This window comes from Diadema antillarum, unplaced genomic scaffold (assembly GCF_040938485.1).
Source record: "Diadema antillarum isolate AM-2024a unplaced genomic scaffold, OU_Dant_1.0 seq00000386_RagTag, whole genome shotgun sequence".
In the NCBI taxonomy this organism is placed as follows: Eukaryota; Metazoa; Echinodermata; class Echinoidea; order Diadematoida; family Diadematidae; genus Diadema; species Diadema antillarum.
Genome location: NW_027271384.1, coordinates 321,922 through 341,453, shown reverse-complemented (window position 1 = coordinate 341,453; position 19,532 = coordinate 321,922). Strand labels below are relative to the sequence as shown.

The window sequence follows — 19,532 nt, the reverse complement described above, 5'->3', positions numbered from 1 at the left end:
ATATAAGAGTCAGTAGCAATAACCAGCAGCTACACTTATCATGATTAATGATTACCATCTTGTAGCAGTTAGCATCTTTACCATGAGCCTGAGGGCAACAACTATAAAACTAGAAGTCTTTAGGATTTAGAATGATAATTACGCCCATGGTAACGTTAGATTTTAAATCAAATTTCACTTATGAATTACTTAAAATAAAAATATATACATTTGTTACCGCAACTTTCTATTATTTAGCTCTGTAACTTTGTTAGGTTCTAGACTAGAGCCCTAGATTAGTCTAGAAGGTGGTTTCTACCTAGCTAACTGTATTACGGTTAGACTAGACAGAGTAAGAGAATCATGTTTCACAATAAATTAGCACGATCATTATTTAGGGTTCTAATCTCTATCAATTCTGCTGTAGTCCGTGTAGAGTATACTATTACTAGAGTCGAGTCTAGATCTAGACCTAAGCTAAATCATAGGCCTTTTGACTCTAGTCCTATTAGGTCTAACCGCATGACAACCCCAACACGTACTGGTCACAGCGCCCCGGGATTATTATAGTTACTAACTTACAGCTCAGCCTCAGGCTCAGCTCAGCTCTGCTCTGCTAGCTGCTCAGCTCAGCGCTCGTATGGAGCATAGCGCATAGCACTGTCTTAGCAGTGCATTTAGCACGGCGAAAACTTCCAACATTTCTTTCAGTAGGTGGTACCACACAAACAACCATCGCTTTTTAAGCTTATTACCCAACCAAAATAAATGGCTATGCAAATGACAGAGAAATCAGCTATGCAGTTATTTTTAACCATCAAATAACGGTGACACATTAACGACATATGGGCTGATAATAAAAAGCTTGGGCCCGTCTCAAACTGCCAAAATCCTCTTACCTTCCCCCTTCAGCATCAACTCATCTTCTCGCCAAATATTGAAGCAGAAAGAGCAACAACAAGTAGCACGGGCGCGCGTGCGTGCGCAACAACCTGAAACCACTGTATAAGAAAGCCTAAATCGCCAAATTGGCTTCTGTTTTTCATTCCGTCTGTCTCTCTGAATCTCTTTCTCATTGTATCGGTAGCACAGTAAAGGTGTGTGGGAAAAAGAGGTGCAAACTTGTGGAATTTTCGGACAATTCTCAATCCCCAAAGATTCAACGGAGGGGGACCGCGGAAGAGAATTGTCGGGGATGGGGGGGGGGGGGGAGTATCCCCTTCCCATTCGAGGGAGCTTAATTATTAGTAATATTACTTGCATATTGGAATTGAAATTCAACAATCGATCTGGCGCACACTTTTGGTGGAATATCCGGATGCATTCTGTATGAGAGAACTGTAGTAATTTAAGTCTGTCATCTATGCGGAGAACTCTTGATATTTGTTTTGTTTTTTTCTTTGAATTGAAGTGACAAAGTGATGAACATCACCCCTTTTCTTTTCTTTTCTTTTCTTTTTTTTTTTTTTGGGGGGGGGGGTAAAATTTGGACATTGATTTTTAGGCCTAATCTTGAAAGTGAGCCAAGTATGGAATAGTGGGGAACTAATGGGGGAGGGTGTTGGAGGCTGCATCCTATTCCCACGCGCCGAGGTTTTGCATTTTCAGAAACTGAAATACATGTACAATTATACTTCCTGGCGCACGTACTCTTTGGTCGAAATATTTGGACAATTTTGTTTCAAAAAACAAAACAAAATAATAAAAGGTTCTGCTAATTGTAATGATAATGATAATAAGAATAACAATCATCATCGTCATCATCACCATCATCATCTCTGGAATTATGGGGGAGGGGTCTAAATCATGTGTTAGCCCCCCCCCCCCCCCCCCCCCCCCAAAAAAAAAAAAAAAAAAAAAATCATAAGAAGGAATGGCAACTTCTCCCCTTGCCCCCAGAACAGACGACCGGGCGTCAAGAGAGCTACCTTCATTCATTTCTTTTTCGAATGCAAATGAAAATATAATACCTTGTAAGATATCGCATCTTACAAGAACATGGGAAATTTTAAATCTTCAAAGTCAAAGTGTAATAGAACTAGACCTATGGGGGATAGGGGAAAGGTTTGATTTGGGAAGATACAGCATTCCAACACAAGAGAAGGTTTGTATTTCCTTAGTTGAAGTGACAGACCTGTTGCGTATGGCGCTTTTCATGAAATATTAGGAAATCTGTCAATCTGCAATGTAATACTAAGTCTATTGCAAAGAATCAAGAGCGCATGAGGGGAGGGTGTTGGAGGGGGTATTCCCTTCCCATGCGAGGGAGATTTAGCATTTTAGAATCGACAGTCAGCAATCTGGTGCATGCTTTGGGTGGAATATTTGAACAGTTTTCTATACAGAAAAGCTAGAAAATTTTCCACATCTCGGGAATTATGAGGGGGGGGGGGGGCAAAATCATATATTTGCCCAATTTATGCCGGTGTATAATGAATTGGTTACCTGAAAGATGGACTCTCGGTGCCTGACGGTTTGCATGAGATCATGTGACCTTGTATTGTGACCATGAATATCCTGACTAAAATAAAAAAATGTTTTAAACAATTAATGAAGGTACATAGATTTATGTTTCACTTGTTTCCCAAGTTGAAAGTCATATGCTTTTAGGCATCCGATCGACAAAATATTCAATGTTGAAACTGACCATTTTATTCGTGCAACATTGCAGTATCTTATGTTTAAATAGATAATTCTGTTCCATGACTGTATTATACTGAAATAATAACACTGCACGTCTGATTTTTACATTTTTATTTCACTTTTCATTTTATTAATTTCATTAACGACATTCTCAACAGGTAAATAGAAACACTTAATTTTGATATCCATATAAAATCATTCCAAGTGTGAAGAATATGTTACGCTAAGAAAACATGCACGAAAATTGCACCGAAGTTGCATTGAACAGGGCAGAAACAAAAATTAACGAGAAGTGTCAGATCTTGATTTTTTTTATTATCATTCTACATCCGAATTGAAATGGAGCTATAGACTATTTAATGTCACAATATTAATGATTTGCTCCTGACTTTGAAGAGAATCAATAATTGTTTGAATTGCAGTCTGTGTGCTGTCTTTGTGCTGTTAGTAATCAATCATCATATTCCACGCGATTATAATCACGTCTATAATCATGCACTTTTATTCATTTTATTTGCTTATCCGTTTTAAACATACATTGATCTAGCTTGGCCACAACTGGGCATCATGATGGCATGACCCTCAAAGGGGAAGGCTAGTAACTGATCAATGGGAATCAGTGGGAATGCTGGAGGATGATTGTTCCAATCCTTGTGGGATTCATTTACTATAGCTATTGTTGTGTGAAAATTATTTGCTTCAGAATGGTCTCATATTCAAGTATATGTGCAGTTTAATGTTTCCAGGTTAGCGTGCCTGGTCAGTGACGGGGCATTAATCTGCACATTACTTCAATATGAGACCATTCTGAAGCAAATAATTTTCACACAACAGTAGATATATATATAATGTACTCTTAAATGAATCCCACAAGGATTGGAACAATCATCCCTCAGCATTCCCACTGATTCCCACTGATCGGTTACTAGCCATCCCCTTTAACTATTACTTTCGTTAGAACAACACGATGAATATAGTTTGAGACGTTTACAACGTAGTTCTGTTTCAAAGTTTGAAATGTTTGTCCTATAATGGCAAGTATCAACATGCACAACGTCATCCTCTCTTTTCTTCGTCAGTTGTTAAGACTGAACGCCCCGAGTTAGAGTCATCATTAGCAGAAGTAAATAAGCTTTTCATGACATTATTTACGAGATACCATCACAAACAAGAAATTGTCATTCTCCTTAAATGAACACATAATACACGACAGTTAAAGGGGAAGGCTAGTAACTGATCAGTGGGAATCAGTGGAAATGCTGGGAGATGATTGTTCCAATCCTTATGGGATTCATTCAAGAGTTCATTGTATATCTATTGTTGTGTGAAAATGATTTGCTTCAGAATGGTCTCATATTCAAGTAATGTGCAGTTTAACGCTTCCAGGTTAGCGTCCCTGGTCAGTGACGGAGCATTAATCTGCACATTACTTGAATATGAGACCGTTCTGAAGCAAATCATTTTCACACAACAATAGATATACAATGAACTCTTGAATGAATCCCATAAGGATTGGAACAATCATCTCCCAGCATTTCCACTGATTCCCACTGATCAGTTACTAGCCTTCCCCTTTAATGACTGTAGGTCTATTACTTTTAACGATACTTATTACTTGTACGGTATGGAAACTCAAAACCAACAGTTGAGATGGTTCTATTCTGGATCTGTGCTCCACACTTTACAGTCATTATCAACATGCATAGTACGTGTTCAACGTGTTTAGAATGATATACGTTTGATTGATGTTTGCCGATGAACTTATCCATAACATCGAATTTTTCATTATCATTTCGACAATAAAAATTTACCATCTACCATAATAAGTAACCTAAAGTCCCTCGGAGGCTATATAGACTCTATATTACATCTTAAAAGTTATACTTTGTAATCATCATTGCAGAGAATGATTCAGAAAGTCCGTAAAGGGGGGGGGCGCCTTTACAAAATTAAAAGAGCCCCATGTTTTTTTCTTTTTATTTCTTTTATTTCAGAAAAAAAAAAGAAAAAAGGTGGGATGGGAGCGCTCGCCAGGTACGCCCCCTCCTGGTTCCGCCACTGAACTATACGACACCTAAGTTAGTTCAGCCCGGCGTCTGACCTTTATAAATTCATATAGAATCATGCACTTTCGTCAAAAGAATACTGTTATTCAAATTTTGTTGAGTTTGGCCGACTATGTTGTACATTGAATAATAAAGGAAAAGGAAATTCGTTCGTTATTTTATTGTGAATATTGAAGTCAACGCCGGACTGGTGATTCTTCAGGGAACTCCTGAGACGGCATCTACTGATCACAGTGGATCATGACTTTAATTATGCCACTTCCTCCTTGCTTGGCAGTCTCGAAGGCTTTCATCGCCTCGCTCAGCTTGAAATGGTGGGTGATGATCGGCTTGGCATTCACTTTACCGCTGGCCAGCATGTCCAGAGCAGTCGGAAAACTACAAACACACAAAAATAACAAGTTCCATGATATTATGATTGTTTATTTGCACAATTAACGTTCTGTTGACATTATATGGAAAGTATATATACATCAAAAGGGCGCTTCTTGTTGTATGATGCCTGTATGATGACATTAATATCACGGCAGTTAGTCACAAGCGACTAAACATTACAGAGGGGAACACTTCCTAATAACGGTTAACAAGAGCCGGTATGATGATGGTTATTAAAGATGAAAAAACAAGAACACATCTCGTGAAATCCACTGATCTACTGCGAGAAATAATTATCATAATTTTAATCAAATCCGTTGCGAAATGTCCGTGCTTTTAAAAAGAAGAACAGGCACTGCCATTGAAGTCAGAACACAGAATAAGATTTTTTTGAAAATACGTCTAATAATAATAATATTTGATAACTTTGCAAGGTTACGTGTAGCAGTGTGCGGATTGGTGGAAGAGAGGTAATTGTCACTCTTACGTTAAACTAATCCACAACACTGGAGGCGAAAAACTTTTCCCATACCAGTTTGCATAAGCGTTAGTTCCGCGAATGTCCAGCTCTTTCATCAACGCCGGAAAAATGGGAAGGTTCATGTGGTACGCTCCTAATCCAACCACGGCCAGAACTCCTCCTATCTGAGAAGCCTGTAGAGAACCACACAGACAGAATCTCTTTTTGCTTTGCTGTTTTCTTTTCACATTGCACTAGATTTCACTTAAGAGTGAAAATTATATTGAGAATATGGTTCCACCAATGAATAAAACACGATGGTTTACTGGTATATTCACTGCGGCAAAAAAGAGAGGTCAGCATCAATTTAGCAAGCTTCGAATGTAATTGGGAAATTGTTTCAGATTACATCCTCTTACGTACATTAGTCAAACAGTTTTTGAAGTTACCTAACATTCAGCTTGAAATTTGACCTACAGGCCATAGCTTGACCCTCGACCTCTAAGTTAATTTCACTATCTTGTTCCTCAACCTCGGTGAAAAGAATGCGTCATTCTTGACAGTATCTCGACAAGTTGTAATAAAAAATTGCAACATCAACAACAAAAAACGTGAAAACAGAATCGTTTTCGTTGGTTGCAGGGTTTAGACAGAATATAGATATTTTTAAAAAGGAGAGACTTACTGCTTTTCCTATATGGTCTATTATAAATAAACAAATTCTGTTTGGGCACTGTTACTTATGGTAATTTGTAACGGGGGTGGGGGTTCAAGTATGCCTAACAATAAATAATTCATTTACTGACATAGCGTCGCAGCTGGCTCATTGCACAACCTACTGAAAGTGTTTTTGATCTTCTTTGGAAGCCCCCAGTTATGGCCGCCATAAGTTACAGTGCTCTGAAATTGGATCCATCTGTACTTACATGAATTGCTGTCTGAACAGCGGCGGGCGCCCCAGTACACTCCAAGGTGATGTTGGGCTTATCACCAAGGGCAGTGTGGATACGCTTGACCATCTCTTGGACATCCTTGGTGTCCACAAGAATGGCATGATCAGCGCCCAGTTGAACGGCTAAGTCCAAGCGATACTGTTCTAGATCTGTAGATTATTAAATGTATTTGAACTGTAAGGATGCAAGCCCTCATAGAGTATGCAATACCACGAGCTTCCAAAAGAGAAATAGCACTGTTGTATATGTATAGGGCATGTAATCCGTGCCTCAATATTAGTTGAACGTAAATATACGTTTTGTAAAGTTGTCATCCTGAATCTGTCGATCACTACGAAAATCAAAGTCAGTCAAACGAGGTTTTTAAGCCACCTTAAAAAACAGTAAACGTAACATTATATAGAAGGAAAATTCAAGGAATATCTGCTGTTTCTGATGCAAATATCAGTAGTCCATGTATACTTGGTGATGAAATGTGGCATCTAAAATAATGATGCAGTGATCACCGGCCACCAGTCTTATAAAAATGAATTGTATTTAAAAAAAAAAATGTTAATGACACGGAATGACTTGATAAAAATACAAACCAGAATTTGCTTGTATTTTTCATTCCGACAAAAACTCAATAACATATATCTTTCTTCATATATCTATGTTTTTCGCACAATTTATCATATTATTGTGTAAGCAAAATTTATGATAAAATCAATATGATATAGATAAACAAAAGGGAGAAAGAACCTTATTGGTATACAAACCTGTGATCACAATAGACGCCGCCCCCATAACCCTAGCAATCGAGAGACACAAGAGCCCAATCGGCCCTACAAAACGAAGAAATAGCAATAAAAGAAAGAAAATCCATAAAATGGATATAGTTGATTCATGCTCTCCAGTATAAGATACCAATAAACGCAATCAAATTGTAATAACGCTGCCTTCTTCTTTTCTTTTCTTTTTTTGGCAAAAACATGTAATTGCTCCTGCACGACCTGTGTCATTATATCGATAAAGACATGCATCGTCACATGTTAAATCCAAAATTAGGGATGAGTTTCTACCAGTCATGTCTGATCATCATCGCCAGCATATTATCACTGATAGTAATACTATTCCAGTAATATTGTTCTACTGATTCATTTTCATTGCTGAAAAACGCGAGAACACGCGTTCAAAGTACTATGTTGTGGACCAACACTTTCCTATGCCAGTGCAACTCATCTTGGAACTTTGTGTGTTTTCCTTTAAAGAACTTGCCTTTGTCAATATACAACTGTCAATGTATAAATTGTGTATAATCTAATTTCATCGTAACACTACAAGCTCTTGGCTGCAAAAACAATTACTTATACTTTTGCCTCTATTACTAGTATACGTTAACCGTTGAGAAAATTTTTTTAAAAGGCATCAGTTTAACAGGAGCATTTAGAATACCTGCGCCACAGACGAGTACCTTGGACCCTGCAAAGACATTGGCCCTTCGGCAAGCATGGAGAGCGACAGCCAATGGTTCGAGAAGTGCACCTTCTTCCAGACTCACGTTGTCAGGCAGTCTGCAAACAGTGTATACATTAGGCGTACACCTTAGATGTTCACGTATAATGATATTTGATTTGATTTGATTTGATTTGATTTGATTTGATTTGATTTGATTTATTTCTGCTTAATTCCGTTACATTAGATATGATTATATACACGTCATTTATGACAAACAGTATATCGACACATAGTTTTTAGTACAATTATACAAGACAAATACAAACAGCTTATAGGGAACTTAAACAGAAGGGTCTCCAAAATAAGCCGAGGCTTGACGGTATGGAGACTCTATGCTTAGCTACTCTGGATAGAATAGGGGATAGAGTACGGTATTCATACGGTAGTACTTACTCTAACATTTAGACAGAAATGTTGATCTTTTCAGTTATACCATTACTTGCAAAAGGGTATCTTGTATTAGGGCCTACAGTAAAACTGTCAAATAGGATAAACGGAACAACTAGTTACATGAAGAGTGTCGAGCTTATTGCATAATAAATTATTCAAAAAAAAAAAAGATATTCAAGTGCAGGAGTTGCGGCATTGACACTGAATTCCTGGCATCACTTAACAGCAAGACGCCAAAGGTGGCAGGAAATGGTGGACGTATACTGGATTTCAGTCACTCCAGAAGAATGATCGACATGGAACCTCCTTCGTCACCTTGGTTCATTCCACCCAGTTACCGGTCCATGGTCACTAGGAAAATAGCGAGCAACAACTGGGGTTCAAAAGCCAGCACGTGCTCTTCATACTACAACACCTACTCGACTACAGAGTAGGTGCTAACATCTGCCACACGAAACGAGTTGATATACAGTCCTGAACTCGGCAATGCGATGTCGAGTAGTCTCAGGCACTCTCAAGTCCACCTCTCTTCACTGGTTGCCCGTACTTGGCACACATCACTTCCCCTCCCTACGCGGAAGAGAAAGGATGGTAACTGGGATGACCAGTGCCATCAATTAATGCAGACCATGACCTTCAAATCCACGATAACCTCAACAACCTGCCATCAAAGCGCCGTAAATCCTGCAATCCAATCTGAATGTCCTTCCGTCATTGGAAAACTTTGACTCCATGTGAAACTTAATGGGGCAGACGCTGATCTGATGCTGTCTGCGATACATTGTACCTGTCATGTTAAGTTCAACACCAACACTTACCCGAGAGCAATTAAAACCACAGACAGGGATTCAACCTCCTTCGGAAACAGTGGCCCACCCTGAACCGCATCCGCATCCTCCATACAACGGCACAGACCGCCGTCTACACGAATGGGGCTTTTTTAAACAGCCCGGCGTAATACTACAGACTGCGGCCATCATGACAAAACTCTGTGTCACATCATGGATGACTGCTACCTGCGGTAGTTCCCAGGAGGGCTTGCAGAACTTGCCAAAAAAGAGTGATGCTTCCCTGAACTCGATCCGCAGCTTGGACCATAACCTATTATAGGCAATAATCCTCCCTCCCACCCCATGGTACTGCATCATACGGAATATTACTAAGAAAAAGTTGCGGTACGTTATAGTTGTGATTCTTAATGTGATATGTATAATGGTCACTGCTATGTGATATCCAATTAATTTTGATTTGGTGGTGATAATCTATTTTTCTTCAAAACACTTTTCTATTGTTTAGAACTCCTCATAGAGTATTATGATCAAGTTCGTAATCACACACTATTGAGTTGCACAACACTAGTGTTGTGGCAGCGTATCATTTTAAAACAATGATATCTTCAAAAACTAAGGGCATTGTACCGGTAATGCTTTATGTTAAGGGTATATTCTTCCTGAGTTGCCCTGCCTTAGTTCTGAAGGGAGTATGACGAACTGCTCTTTTATAATGCTGTATAACCTAAATATAAGAATATATACAATGTATATATGTTGAATTCTCTTTATATTTCTTCCATATCGTTCAAAGGCTACAACAACAACACAAACTGCTGTAGCTTTCTTATCCACCAAAGCGTGCCGGCAACAACCTTTTTTTCATAACTTAACAGATCGTCAGATTTTCTTCTAACCTCATTGATGTGCTCTACTAATATTTCTGCATTCACTAAATCCACACATACATATTTGTTTTAAATCAACCTTTAAGTATTGGAGGAAACTTATTTGAAATAGAGAAATCGGAATGAACTCGTACTTGAAGCAGAAGTCGGCTGGATGGCACATGTATCTCGTCAACCCACCATCAGCAGTCATCCCGGATAAGAGCCAATGTGGACAAACATTGTAGCGACCACGCTTACAGATGTCGCACCTTAGGCACGGTATACCAGGTTCGACGGCAACCCTGTCACCTGTTTATGTCATGGAAAAAATGAGGGAATTCATGGTAAAATATCTATGAATGTCTGTGTTACTATCGGAGAAAAGAAATCCGATTTTCCTTTCAAGATAACTTGAATAAGAGAGTTCTAAGCCGACCGATGTGTGCGTTTTCATCAGGGTTGGCTATTCTTAAAACAAATTACGTTTTTTTTTTTCTGTATGACATGCATGATAAAACTTTAAAACTTCAACTTGACGTTTTCTATACACTGTCAAGACATTAATGGGCATAGCGCACTAGGATTGCCTCAAAATATACCACTCTGACCCAGGTAGCAGAAGCGTATATAGAAATCAGTAAACGACATAAACTGCTTAAAGATATTAGGCATAAAAAGTCATGTAAGTCCTAGTATTCCTATATCATTTTGATCACGGTCCCCTTCCCCATCCCCTCTCCATGCTGTGACTTGTGTCAAAATTATTCATGGCATCATGGCACTTACCCACTTTTAAGGATGTCACCTTTGACCCGACTGCCGTCACAGTGCCGCTAGACTCGTGGCCCAGGATCGTTGGTGATTTGATTGTGACGTCGCCAACGCTGCCCTCTGACCAAAAATGAATATCTGTCCCACAGATCCCGACTGCTCCCATCTTGAGTTGGACCTCTGAGATAAAGCAAATATATAGTTTTTACACCACATGGAAGTCTCAAACCTTTAATTACAATGGACTCGCCCTGGCCCCTTCACATTAATACGGTACCGTTCATTAGCAAATAAGACCAGCTAGGTCATTATAATTTGAGTGAGTAAAGAATGAACGCAATCTAAAGCGTAAGTCATAAGCAAATAGAATATCGGACAGTCAGTCAGAAACCAATATTAAACCAAGGTTTAAGAAGATGGGTGTCCCTACCCTGTGAAAATACAAAAATCTCATTTCGACACACATTTCAAACAAAAACATTGGTTCTTGAATTTTGAAGGGAAGTGATTTAGTTTATTACGCATGCGCAACAGTTATAGTCCAGTATGTTTTAAAAGGTTTTATGTGACACTTAGGTAAATTTGGAAAAAAAAATCATTGGTGCCTTACCATTCTCCTGTGGCTCACAGATGGGCACATCTTCCTGCCAAATAGACGAAAAATCAAATTTCGGAACTCAAAACGAATCATGCAGCCAAAATAATTCTTCACGTATTCTGCTCTATGCACAGGATTGCATCGTTCACATACATATTGCATTTTTCTGTATCAAGGTAGCTGTTCCGTACGTGCAATAATGCTACACTAATTGAGTGAATGCAGTAATATTATTAGAACACATCAATGAAAGTTTGAGGAAAATCAGACAATCCATTGAAAAGTTGTGAATTTTCAAAATTTCTGCTCAGTCACTGCTGGACGAGAAGACGACTACAGGTTATGGTGTCACATGTGTACAAAGATATAAAGAAAATATTATAAAGAAAATTCAACATAATTTCCCTCTTCTCGCATAACAAAAGAACAATTGTCTTGTCTCTTTGAGAGGGCAAGGGGAATAATATTACCCTTAATATACGTCAGTGACAAGTCGAGGAAATTTGCACTTTAAAAAAAGTGAAATTCTCTTTATATTTTCTTAATATCTTTCTACGCATATGACATCATACACTGTAGTAGTCTTTTCATCCAGGAGTGACTGCGCAGATGCTTTAAAAATTCATATAGCTTTGGAACGGATTGTCCGATTTCCCCCAAACATTCAATTATGTGTTCTATTGATATTGCTGCATTCATTCAATCCACATGTTTATGAAGGTGAACTTGTCCTTTAACACAAACAATACATCATACAGAAATCATTATGTTATTTTTACCTTATTGTCTGAAGTACGAAGTTCAATGATTCTTGCTTGTTCATATAGGTCACACTCCCGGGTAGTTCTACATCATGAGTGTAATTCTAATCACTTGCGTAGCCTTTCCTTTAGTCACTGATGTATTTTGTGAGTACATTATTGTGTATTAAACACTTAAATCAGTGGACAGTGGATTACTATCTAAACACCTCCTTCATTAACTGTCATTCCTCTATACTGTACGTCAAGTACTGGCTACAAGTATAGTATTTTTTTTTTATATTACGTGCATATTCTGCTATAATGATCTATCGTTACACATATCTTTTAAATATTAAATGCATTATTTGCATACTGTTTATCGAGTGATCTGCGTCTTGCAAACTCTTGTTTTTCAGTTTATCACTCTTTTTCATCGATGCTCACTTGTGTGGTCCTTGCAAAGTATGCACCCAGCGTTTCTTTGATTACGCGTTCATTCGTACATCCTGTATTATACTTTAAAAAGTTTGACTTGCACTACTTATAAGAGTCTTAAACAATAGATAATTTGCCAAATTTATACCTCGTACTATCTGTATTCTTTTTTTCATGGAAATAAAGTGCAACTGACTGGAATCTAACTGAGTAGAAATTGGACTGTGTATCAAATCAATAATGAATTATATACATCACATAAATATAGTAGGCCTATAAAGACCTCTTTCTAACCCAGGAACAATTGGCGATTTCTTCTAAAAATGTCGGTCGTTCATAATCAAAACTCCACGCAACAGATCGATGCTGGAAAACATACAGTCTTTTAAGCAACAGAAAAATCCTAAAATGCCCTTTTCTATTTTGATGCATCTGTCAAGTATGATGAAATTCAAATTCTGATTATAGCGAAAGACAATGACTTCACGGTTACAAATGACATTTGATCATATCACTATCACCTTAATGGAGCACTCAGAGTTAACATGGATCTCTCTCTTTTTCTCTCTCTTAAACAGTAATACTGCACCCGTGTGTTATATGTTTCCTTCTGCAATACGTTTGTTTCAAAAGTTTTATTGAAAAAGCTACAGTTATAATATTGTCGTAAAACGCCAATATCTGGGTCTGTGTCATAATGCTCTTTTCGTTGAGAGAAACCAAAGACAAAATTCTAAGAAGATACCTTATCAGTAGCTATTAGAAACATATCTGTAATGCAGATTAACTTGCTCTTTACTGCCGTGCAACTGTCTGAATGGACAAGCAGACCAGGGCAGCATTGTTATGAAATCAAGAATAGATAGATAGATAGATAGATAGATAGATAGATAGATAGATAGATAGATAGATAGATCTTGGTTTGTTTCATCAAAAGGAAAATACATACCAGCCCATAGGCTAAATTGCGTGTTCTTGATGTGAATATACAAACGAAACAAATAATACGATACTATAATCATTGACATTAAACAGTCTATCCAAAATATTGAGCCTAATTGCATATAAATAATTACAGCAGAAAATAAAAGCAATTGATTTAGAGTCTCAAAAGACACAAATATAGACCTGCGGTTGTTTGTATATGCACGAGTATAACATTGTATATATCATATATCATATTATTATATGTCATATATTATATATTACATGTTATATGTACCGATGTGTTGGCTCAGTGAGTAGAGCGGCTGCCCTCACAATCGGGAGGTCGTGGGTTCAAACCCCGGCCGCGTCATACCAAAAGACGTTAAAAGATGGGAGTTGCTGCTACATTGTTTGCCGTTCAATAGTTGAAAAGGTTAGAGCAACGTCGATCTGGCGCTGCTCAGTGGCTGCCGGACCCACGATCAATTGGGCAAAATGAATTTCCATTCTTGGACAATAAAATTTGGAGTTTATATCCAAAACAATTATTATTATTATTATTATTATTATTATTATTACTATTACTATTATTATTATTATTATTATTATATGTTATATATTGTATATTATACATACATATTACTATACATAACATACATGTGTCCCATTGACAATAGTAATGTTTTTATAAAGTATGATAAGAATTATAAAAATATGAAAAAATATTAGCACGTATCAAGAAAGCCATACCCTGCTTGCTTGTCAGCATAATATTATACCTCGTATACGATGCGTGATTAATGTTAAGTTGCCACTCACCAAAACTATTTCATTTTTTGCGTGTAGGACAACTGATAAGTTTCCGCCTGGTGAGGGAGTACATGTCATGTTCCCGGGTTAGGCTTCAAAATGGCGTCGGATGGAAAGATGTGACAAACGCTCTGCGGTATTACGACAATGAAGGGCTTCTTCTTTGGACGCCAAATTTTCCCCAAGGAGTTTGACCTGCTAAAGGAGTTGGAACTGTTAACGTAGATGACACAACCGGATAAAATACCTGGCTTGGCAATGAAATGATGGGCTAGCGAAGGGCACCGATATTCAGCTTTCTGCAGGTAAATGCAGAGGTGGAATTTGTCCCATGAGGCAATGAACGGAGACTACGAACATGCTACAATGCGTGGACAGTGGACCCTGGATTTCCACCGGTAACATCACTGACATCATAATTAAAGGCAGATGCATCATGAGTAGATGGAAGCCAAATAATGACATAGATTTGAAATATATATATATATATATATATATATATATATATATATATATATATTTGTTTGTATATATACATATATATGTATATGTATGAATATATATATATATATGTGTGTGTGTGTGTGTATGTGTGTGTATATGTGTGATGTGAAGACGTGTCTATTAGGTGGCGTATTAGCAAGGTGATCGTAATCTGAGTTTCATTCAGTTGTAAATTCACTGCATCCACTAAGTCTGATTTTTTCTAATGATAAGAGTATGTTCTATTGTGACTTTCTTTTGCATACTATAGTACTATGTTAAAAACAATAACGTCATTCTACCTTTACTGAACATGCATAAATGAAGAAGGTACTGATTCCATGTCAGAATTTACGTAAATGTTCTGCGTTATTCTCTCAAAATGAAATCATGCCTGACTAAATATTTACCAGTTCAACCCAAAGTGGGTTTACACATCAAGAAAACAAAAAGATATGCCATTATCGCCTGCATCTGATGAAAGCGTGTCGTTGTTTCAATCATATCACCATCAGATGAAAAAACGGGACACTTCAAAAGTCCATATCTCTCTTATATATGTCAAATCTTTATGAAACTTCTGCTACTTTGTTTGTCTGAATTTCTGTATTGAAGTCAACTTAAATAGAGGAATTGCACTGGAATTCTCTTGATAATAATCTAAAAGAAGCTTTAATTTTTAGTACATTTTCTTTAAAGTTAAAGAATCATTTAAAAACTTCTTATACAGCATAATAATTCATTCTTTTTTCACTTTTGATTTTCAAAATTGTCGTTGCTTCGTTAATGTCACTACTCTTTGTTCATCAGCGAGCCCGTGCTTCTGTGCCTCCAGTACCCTGGTTATGACCCACCATATCCCTCTTCTCCCCCCCCCCTTGTCCACCTCGGACTTACTACCTTCTTCACTACTATATCTTTCTATCCTCTCATCAATCTTTCCTTACAAGAGAGCCGCCTTGTGTTTGTTAATGTGCGTCCGTATGTGTGCATGTATGTGTGTATTACTCTGTCTTTCTTTTTTTTTTTACTACCGCTTAGGGAAATTTGTTGGGGTTTTTTTTTTTTGCAATTATATTTTTTCTCTATGAGGGGACTGCATTCTACAAGCTCTGCTTTTTAGCAGTCCCCCCCCCCCCATTTCCAGCAATATTGTTTATGCATTTACCACAGTGACGTAACAGTTATTTGTATCTCTGTTGATAATTTACCTGTATCTCTTTTACAAAGTTATTTTGTTCATCGTATTGTGGTACTGATTTCCTGACGTCTGTGTATACGAGCGTTTCATTGTATTTGTAATTATTTGTTTGTTGGAAGTGAAATAAATCAACTTGAACTTGTGGCTTCTTTGGGTGTACATACAATTAAGACAGCTCTTTAATTTGATCAATTTATAGCATTTAAACAAGGATTTTGTATTTGTGTGCTATATAAAACATTACTATAAGGACGAGACTTTATTTTGATTATTTTGAATGCAAGCAGCAATATGATACCCTTACTTTCTATCAGTCCTGCTTTCACACGCACACACACACACACACACACACACATGGTTTTGTATAACATTTACAACGTGAACTTGAACATGTTTTTTGAACGACGAAGTCATCTTCCTCATTATTCAACATGAAACTACGACATTTTTATCGGCGTAAGATCTAACACATAACACTGCAGTTCTACACTAGTATTCTGTCTGTCACAAAGGTGTTTGATTAGCATACCACTCAGTAGTTGGTGTAGACATGGACGCAACACACTGCGCAAGAGTATCACGTTTCACAAGCGATACAGGTATGTCCTTTATATTTTCATTCATGTTTACAAATGGTAGCATAATATGCATCGCATTTTACATATCTACTTGAAAGTAAACAATTCAATAATTCATAATCAGATGCAACTATTGTAATTTAACTCGGATTTACTGCATTTGGTGGAATTCACTATTGTAATTTAACTCGGATTTACTGCATTTCGTGCAATTCATCCCAAACTCTATCGGGTTGAGAGTTACCGGTACACCACCTAAATTAGTTTGAACCAAACATGTACTTAGATGACAAGCATTTGGAAATCAACACAAGCGGTCTGTACGGACAATGAATGCTGAAGTGCTAGAAAGGGTTACAGCTTGTTATACCGAAGGTTCTTAAATCTGAAAATGAAACAAAGCTCATTATTCCTAAAGTTCGTTAATTAAAAAAACAAACCAAGCTTCGTAATTCGTTAGCACGCAACCTGGGAATAACAAACCTTCAGAATAACGCATCTTTAATGTTTGACAATTGAAGAACACTCTAGGTATTCGGAATTTGTGTTTCGGAACAAAGTACATTCGGAATAACGAACTATTTTTCGGACAGACACATTATCCAATCCAATCCAATCGAAATCAAATTATTCACTCATACATTTTCTGGTTTTTTTTTTTTTCAAGCCGACATCGAAATCAGGTTATGATGGCGATCTCCAGTATAGTTCAGTCATTAATTCCAAGAGATTAATCATAGGATAATGATTGCAAGGAAATGTTATGATCTTGTAAGACATATAACTACATGTTATGATTTATTATTTCGCTAAATCATAGTACATCATATTGTACCTTGTATTCGTTTATTAGCCAATGTATGTCATGTTGAGTACTATGAAATATATAATTTTGCTTACGTTGAAAACAGTTTGAAGAGATAAAACAATAAAAACATGAACAAAATAACAACAAATACCTTTTGCTACTTTTCTATGAAATATCGTTTCCTGTACGAACCTGGTGGCCTGTGTACATGTATTTCATTTCGTTTATTTCATTTCCACACGTGCACTTGATTCAGCCACAGGCTGTTCTTTCACAAGTCAGTGCATCTTAAAAAACAACAGCAAATAGTTACATAACATGATACCGGAACATACAGGAGCATACACAAATCATACAGAAAAAAAATAAGTCTTCGGGGATTTCGGAATTCAGTATTGATGGATTAACACCATAACAATTCCCTATCCTACCAGTTCACCGTAATGTATCATAATAATCACTACCTTCTTATACAGTGCACTCCCGGTACAACGAACACGGTTATAACGAAATTTCGTTATATAACGAAGTAAAACTTATGGTCCCAAAATTATCGCCATTAAAGTCTATGGAACAAAATTCGCTTATATCGAACACGGTTATAGCGAAATTTTCGTCATAACGAAGTCTTTTCCGAGCCCCACTGACAAAGAAAAACAAAAGAAATGTGCTCCGTTATAACGAAATGCGGATCGCTTTCGAAAATACGTAGCGGAACAAGCATTTCTATAGCGTCTCTGCATGGAAGAATGCTTCACAACACCGTGTGTTTGCTCCGTGTGTCACGAATAGTTTTAAATGTAATATTTAAACGAAATTAAAAAGGTACCATTCCATTTCACATTGCTTTCCAGTGTACGATGAGTATTCAACAAACAGAATATAATACTATGCACGGTTTCTTTGTTTTTGTTATATATTGTATTTGTTCGGTTATAACGAAATTTCGTTATAACGAAAGAACACTGCCGGTCCCGAGCATTTCGTTATAACGGGAGTACACTGTAATAACAATATTGTGATGTCATAATAGCATGTTCAGTACTAGCACTCAGTTTCAATATGAATTAAACTGCTGTTCAGTCTGTTTCTCTACCTTCTAATTTGATCCTGTATGATCTATTAAAGCATTATACACTGTAATGCTAAATGCATTGTCCAGATGTTCCATCGAAGTACATCTGTGCTGAGGCACTCGACTTGAAGGATAATACACGGCATTTCTTGCTCTGAATGACTGCGATGATGAGACTGTCATAGACAATTTATACCCAATAGCAATATTCAACAAAAAGAAATGTTTATCCCACAGAATTGAATTTTTGCTTCTTACACTTTCTTGCAGGCAATTCCAATATGTCCATTAACAAACACACACAAAACACACATACATACATGACTAAAATTATAATATACGATTATAATAATGCACACAAGAACACTTGATAAAGGGAGAGGAGCTCGAAAATTTGTGTGCCAAATTAAACTTGGTACTGTCAGCATGAGCTTGTTCTGTTCAATTTTTGATAGGATTATGTTTACACCTAAATTGTTTCTGTATGTATATGCATTACATATAATATATATATATATATATATATATATATATATATATATATATAATTTATACATATATATATTATATATATATATAAATATATATATATATATATATATATTATATATATATATAATAGCGAGAGAGGGAGAGAGAGAGAGAGAGAGGAAAACAGACAGACAGACAAACAGAGTGATGGATAAAATTATATAGAAAATTGTACTGTAAATGTGACTAAATCTTAGAGAAACAGTAACGTATCGACTAAGGTTGATTAAAGAAATTAGGCATATCTGCGCTCCAAATCAAAGGCATTACCCATAGAAGAATATCTTAACAAAGCACTGTATTTGACTGGGGATCAATAGAGACCTTAATCATGGCCAAATGGATCAGTATACTCATTATGATCCGTTATCACACGATCATGTTATCTGACACCCCTGAATATCTTATATTCCATCGGGATTCGAACCCGAGACTTCCGGATGCTAGCCCAGTGCTCTACCGACCGAGCTATAGAAAGTCCTAGTTCAGTGTTCGTCCCAGAAATCCTAAATTCTCAATACTCGAATGGTCAGAAGCTATACAGTGTTT

At 37.0% G+C, this 19,532-nt stretch overlaps 1 protein-coding gene across 1 annotated transcript; it reads right to left on the bottom strand.

Annotated features, from left to right (window-relative positions):
* Window positions 1–4,674: 4,674 nt before the first annotated feature.
* Window positions 4,675–14,606, bottom strand: LOC139731869 (sorbitol dehydrogenase-like). Its single transcript, XM_071642744.1, has 9 exons — window positions 14,317–14,606; window positions 11,405–11,438; window positions 10,810–10,974; window positions 10,176–10,332; window positions 7,911–8,029; window positions 7,235–7,300; window positions 6,450–6,625; window positions 5,596–5,717; window positions 4,675–5,066 (listed from the first exon to the last, which is right to left on the bottom strand). The coding sequence occupies exons 1-9, from the start codon at window positions 14,383–14,385 to the stop codon at window positions 4,910–4,912; spliced, it is 1,065 nt and encodes a 354-aa protein (XP_071498845.1). The 5' UTR covers window positions 14,386–14,606; the 3' UTR covers window positions 4,675–4,909.
* Between the last annotated feature and the right edge of the window lie 4,926 nt (window positions 14,607–19,532).

What these genes read in the sequence shown, in the direction of transcription:
- LOC139731869 (XM_071642744.1), bottom strand. Translation starts at nt 14,385, where the DNA reads ATGACATGTACTCCCTCACCAGGCGGAAACTTATCAGTTGTCCTACAC. An exon ending in CTGTGAGCCACAGGAGAATG is followed by an intron (nt 10,975 to 11,404) that starts GTAAGGCACCAA and finishes GCTTTATCTCAG; the next exon opens with AGGTCCAACTCAAGATGGGA. An exon ending in GGCGTCTATTGTGATCACAG is followed by an intron (nt 6,626 to 7,234) that starts GTTTGTATACCA and finishes AATAATCTACAG; the next exon opens with ATCTAGAACAGTATCGCTTG.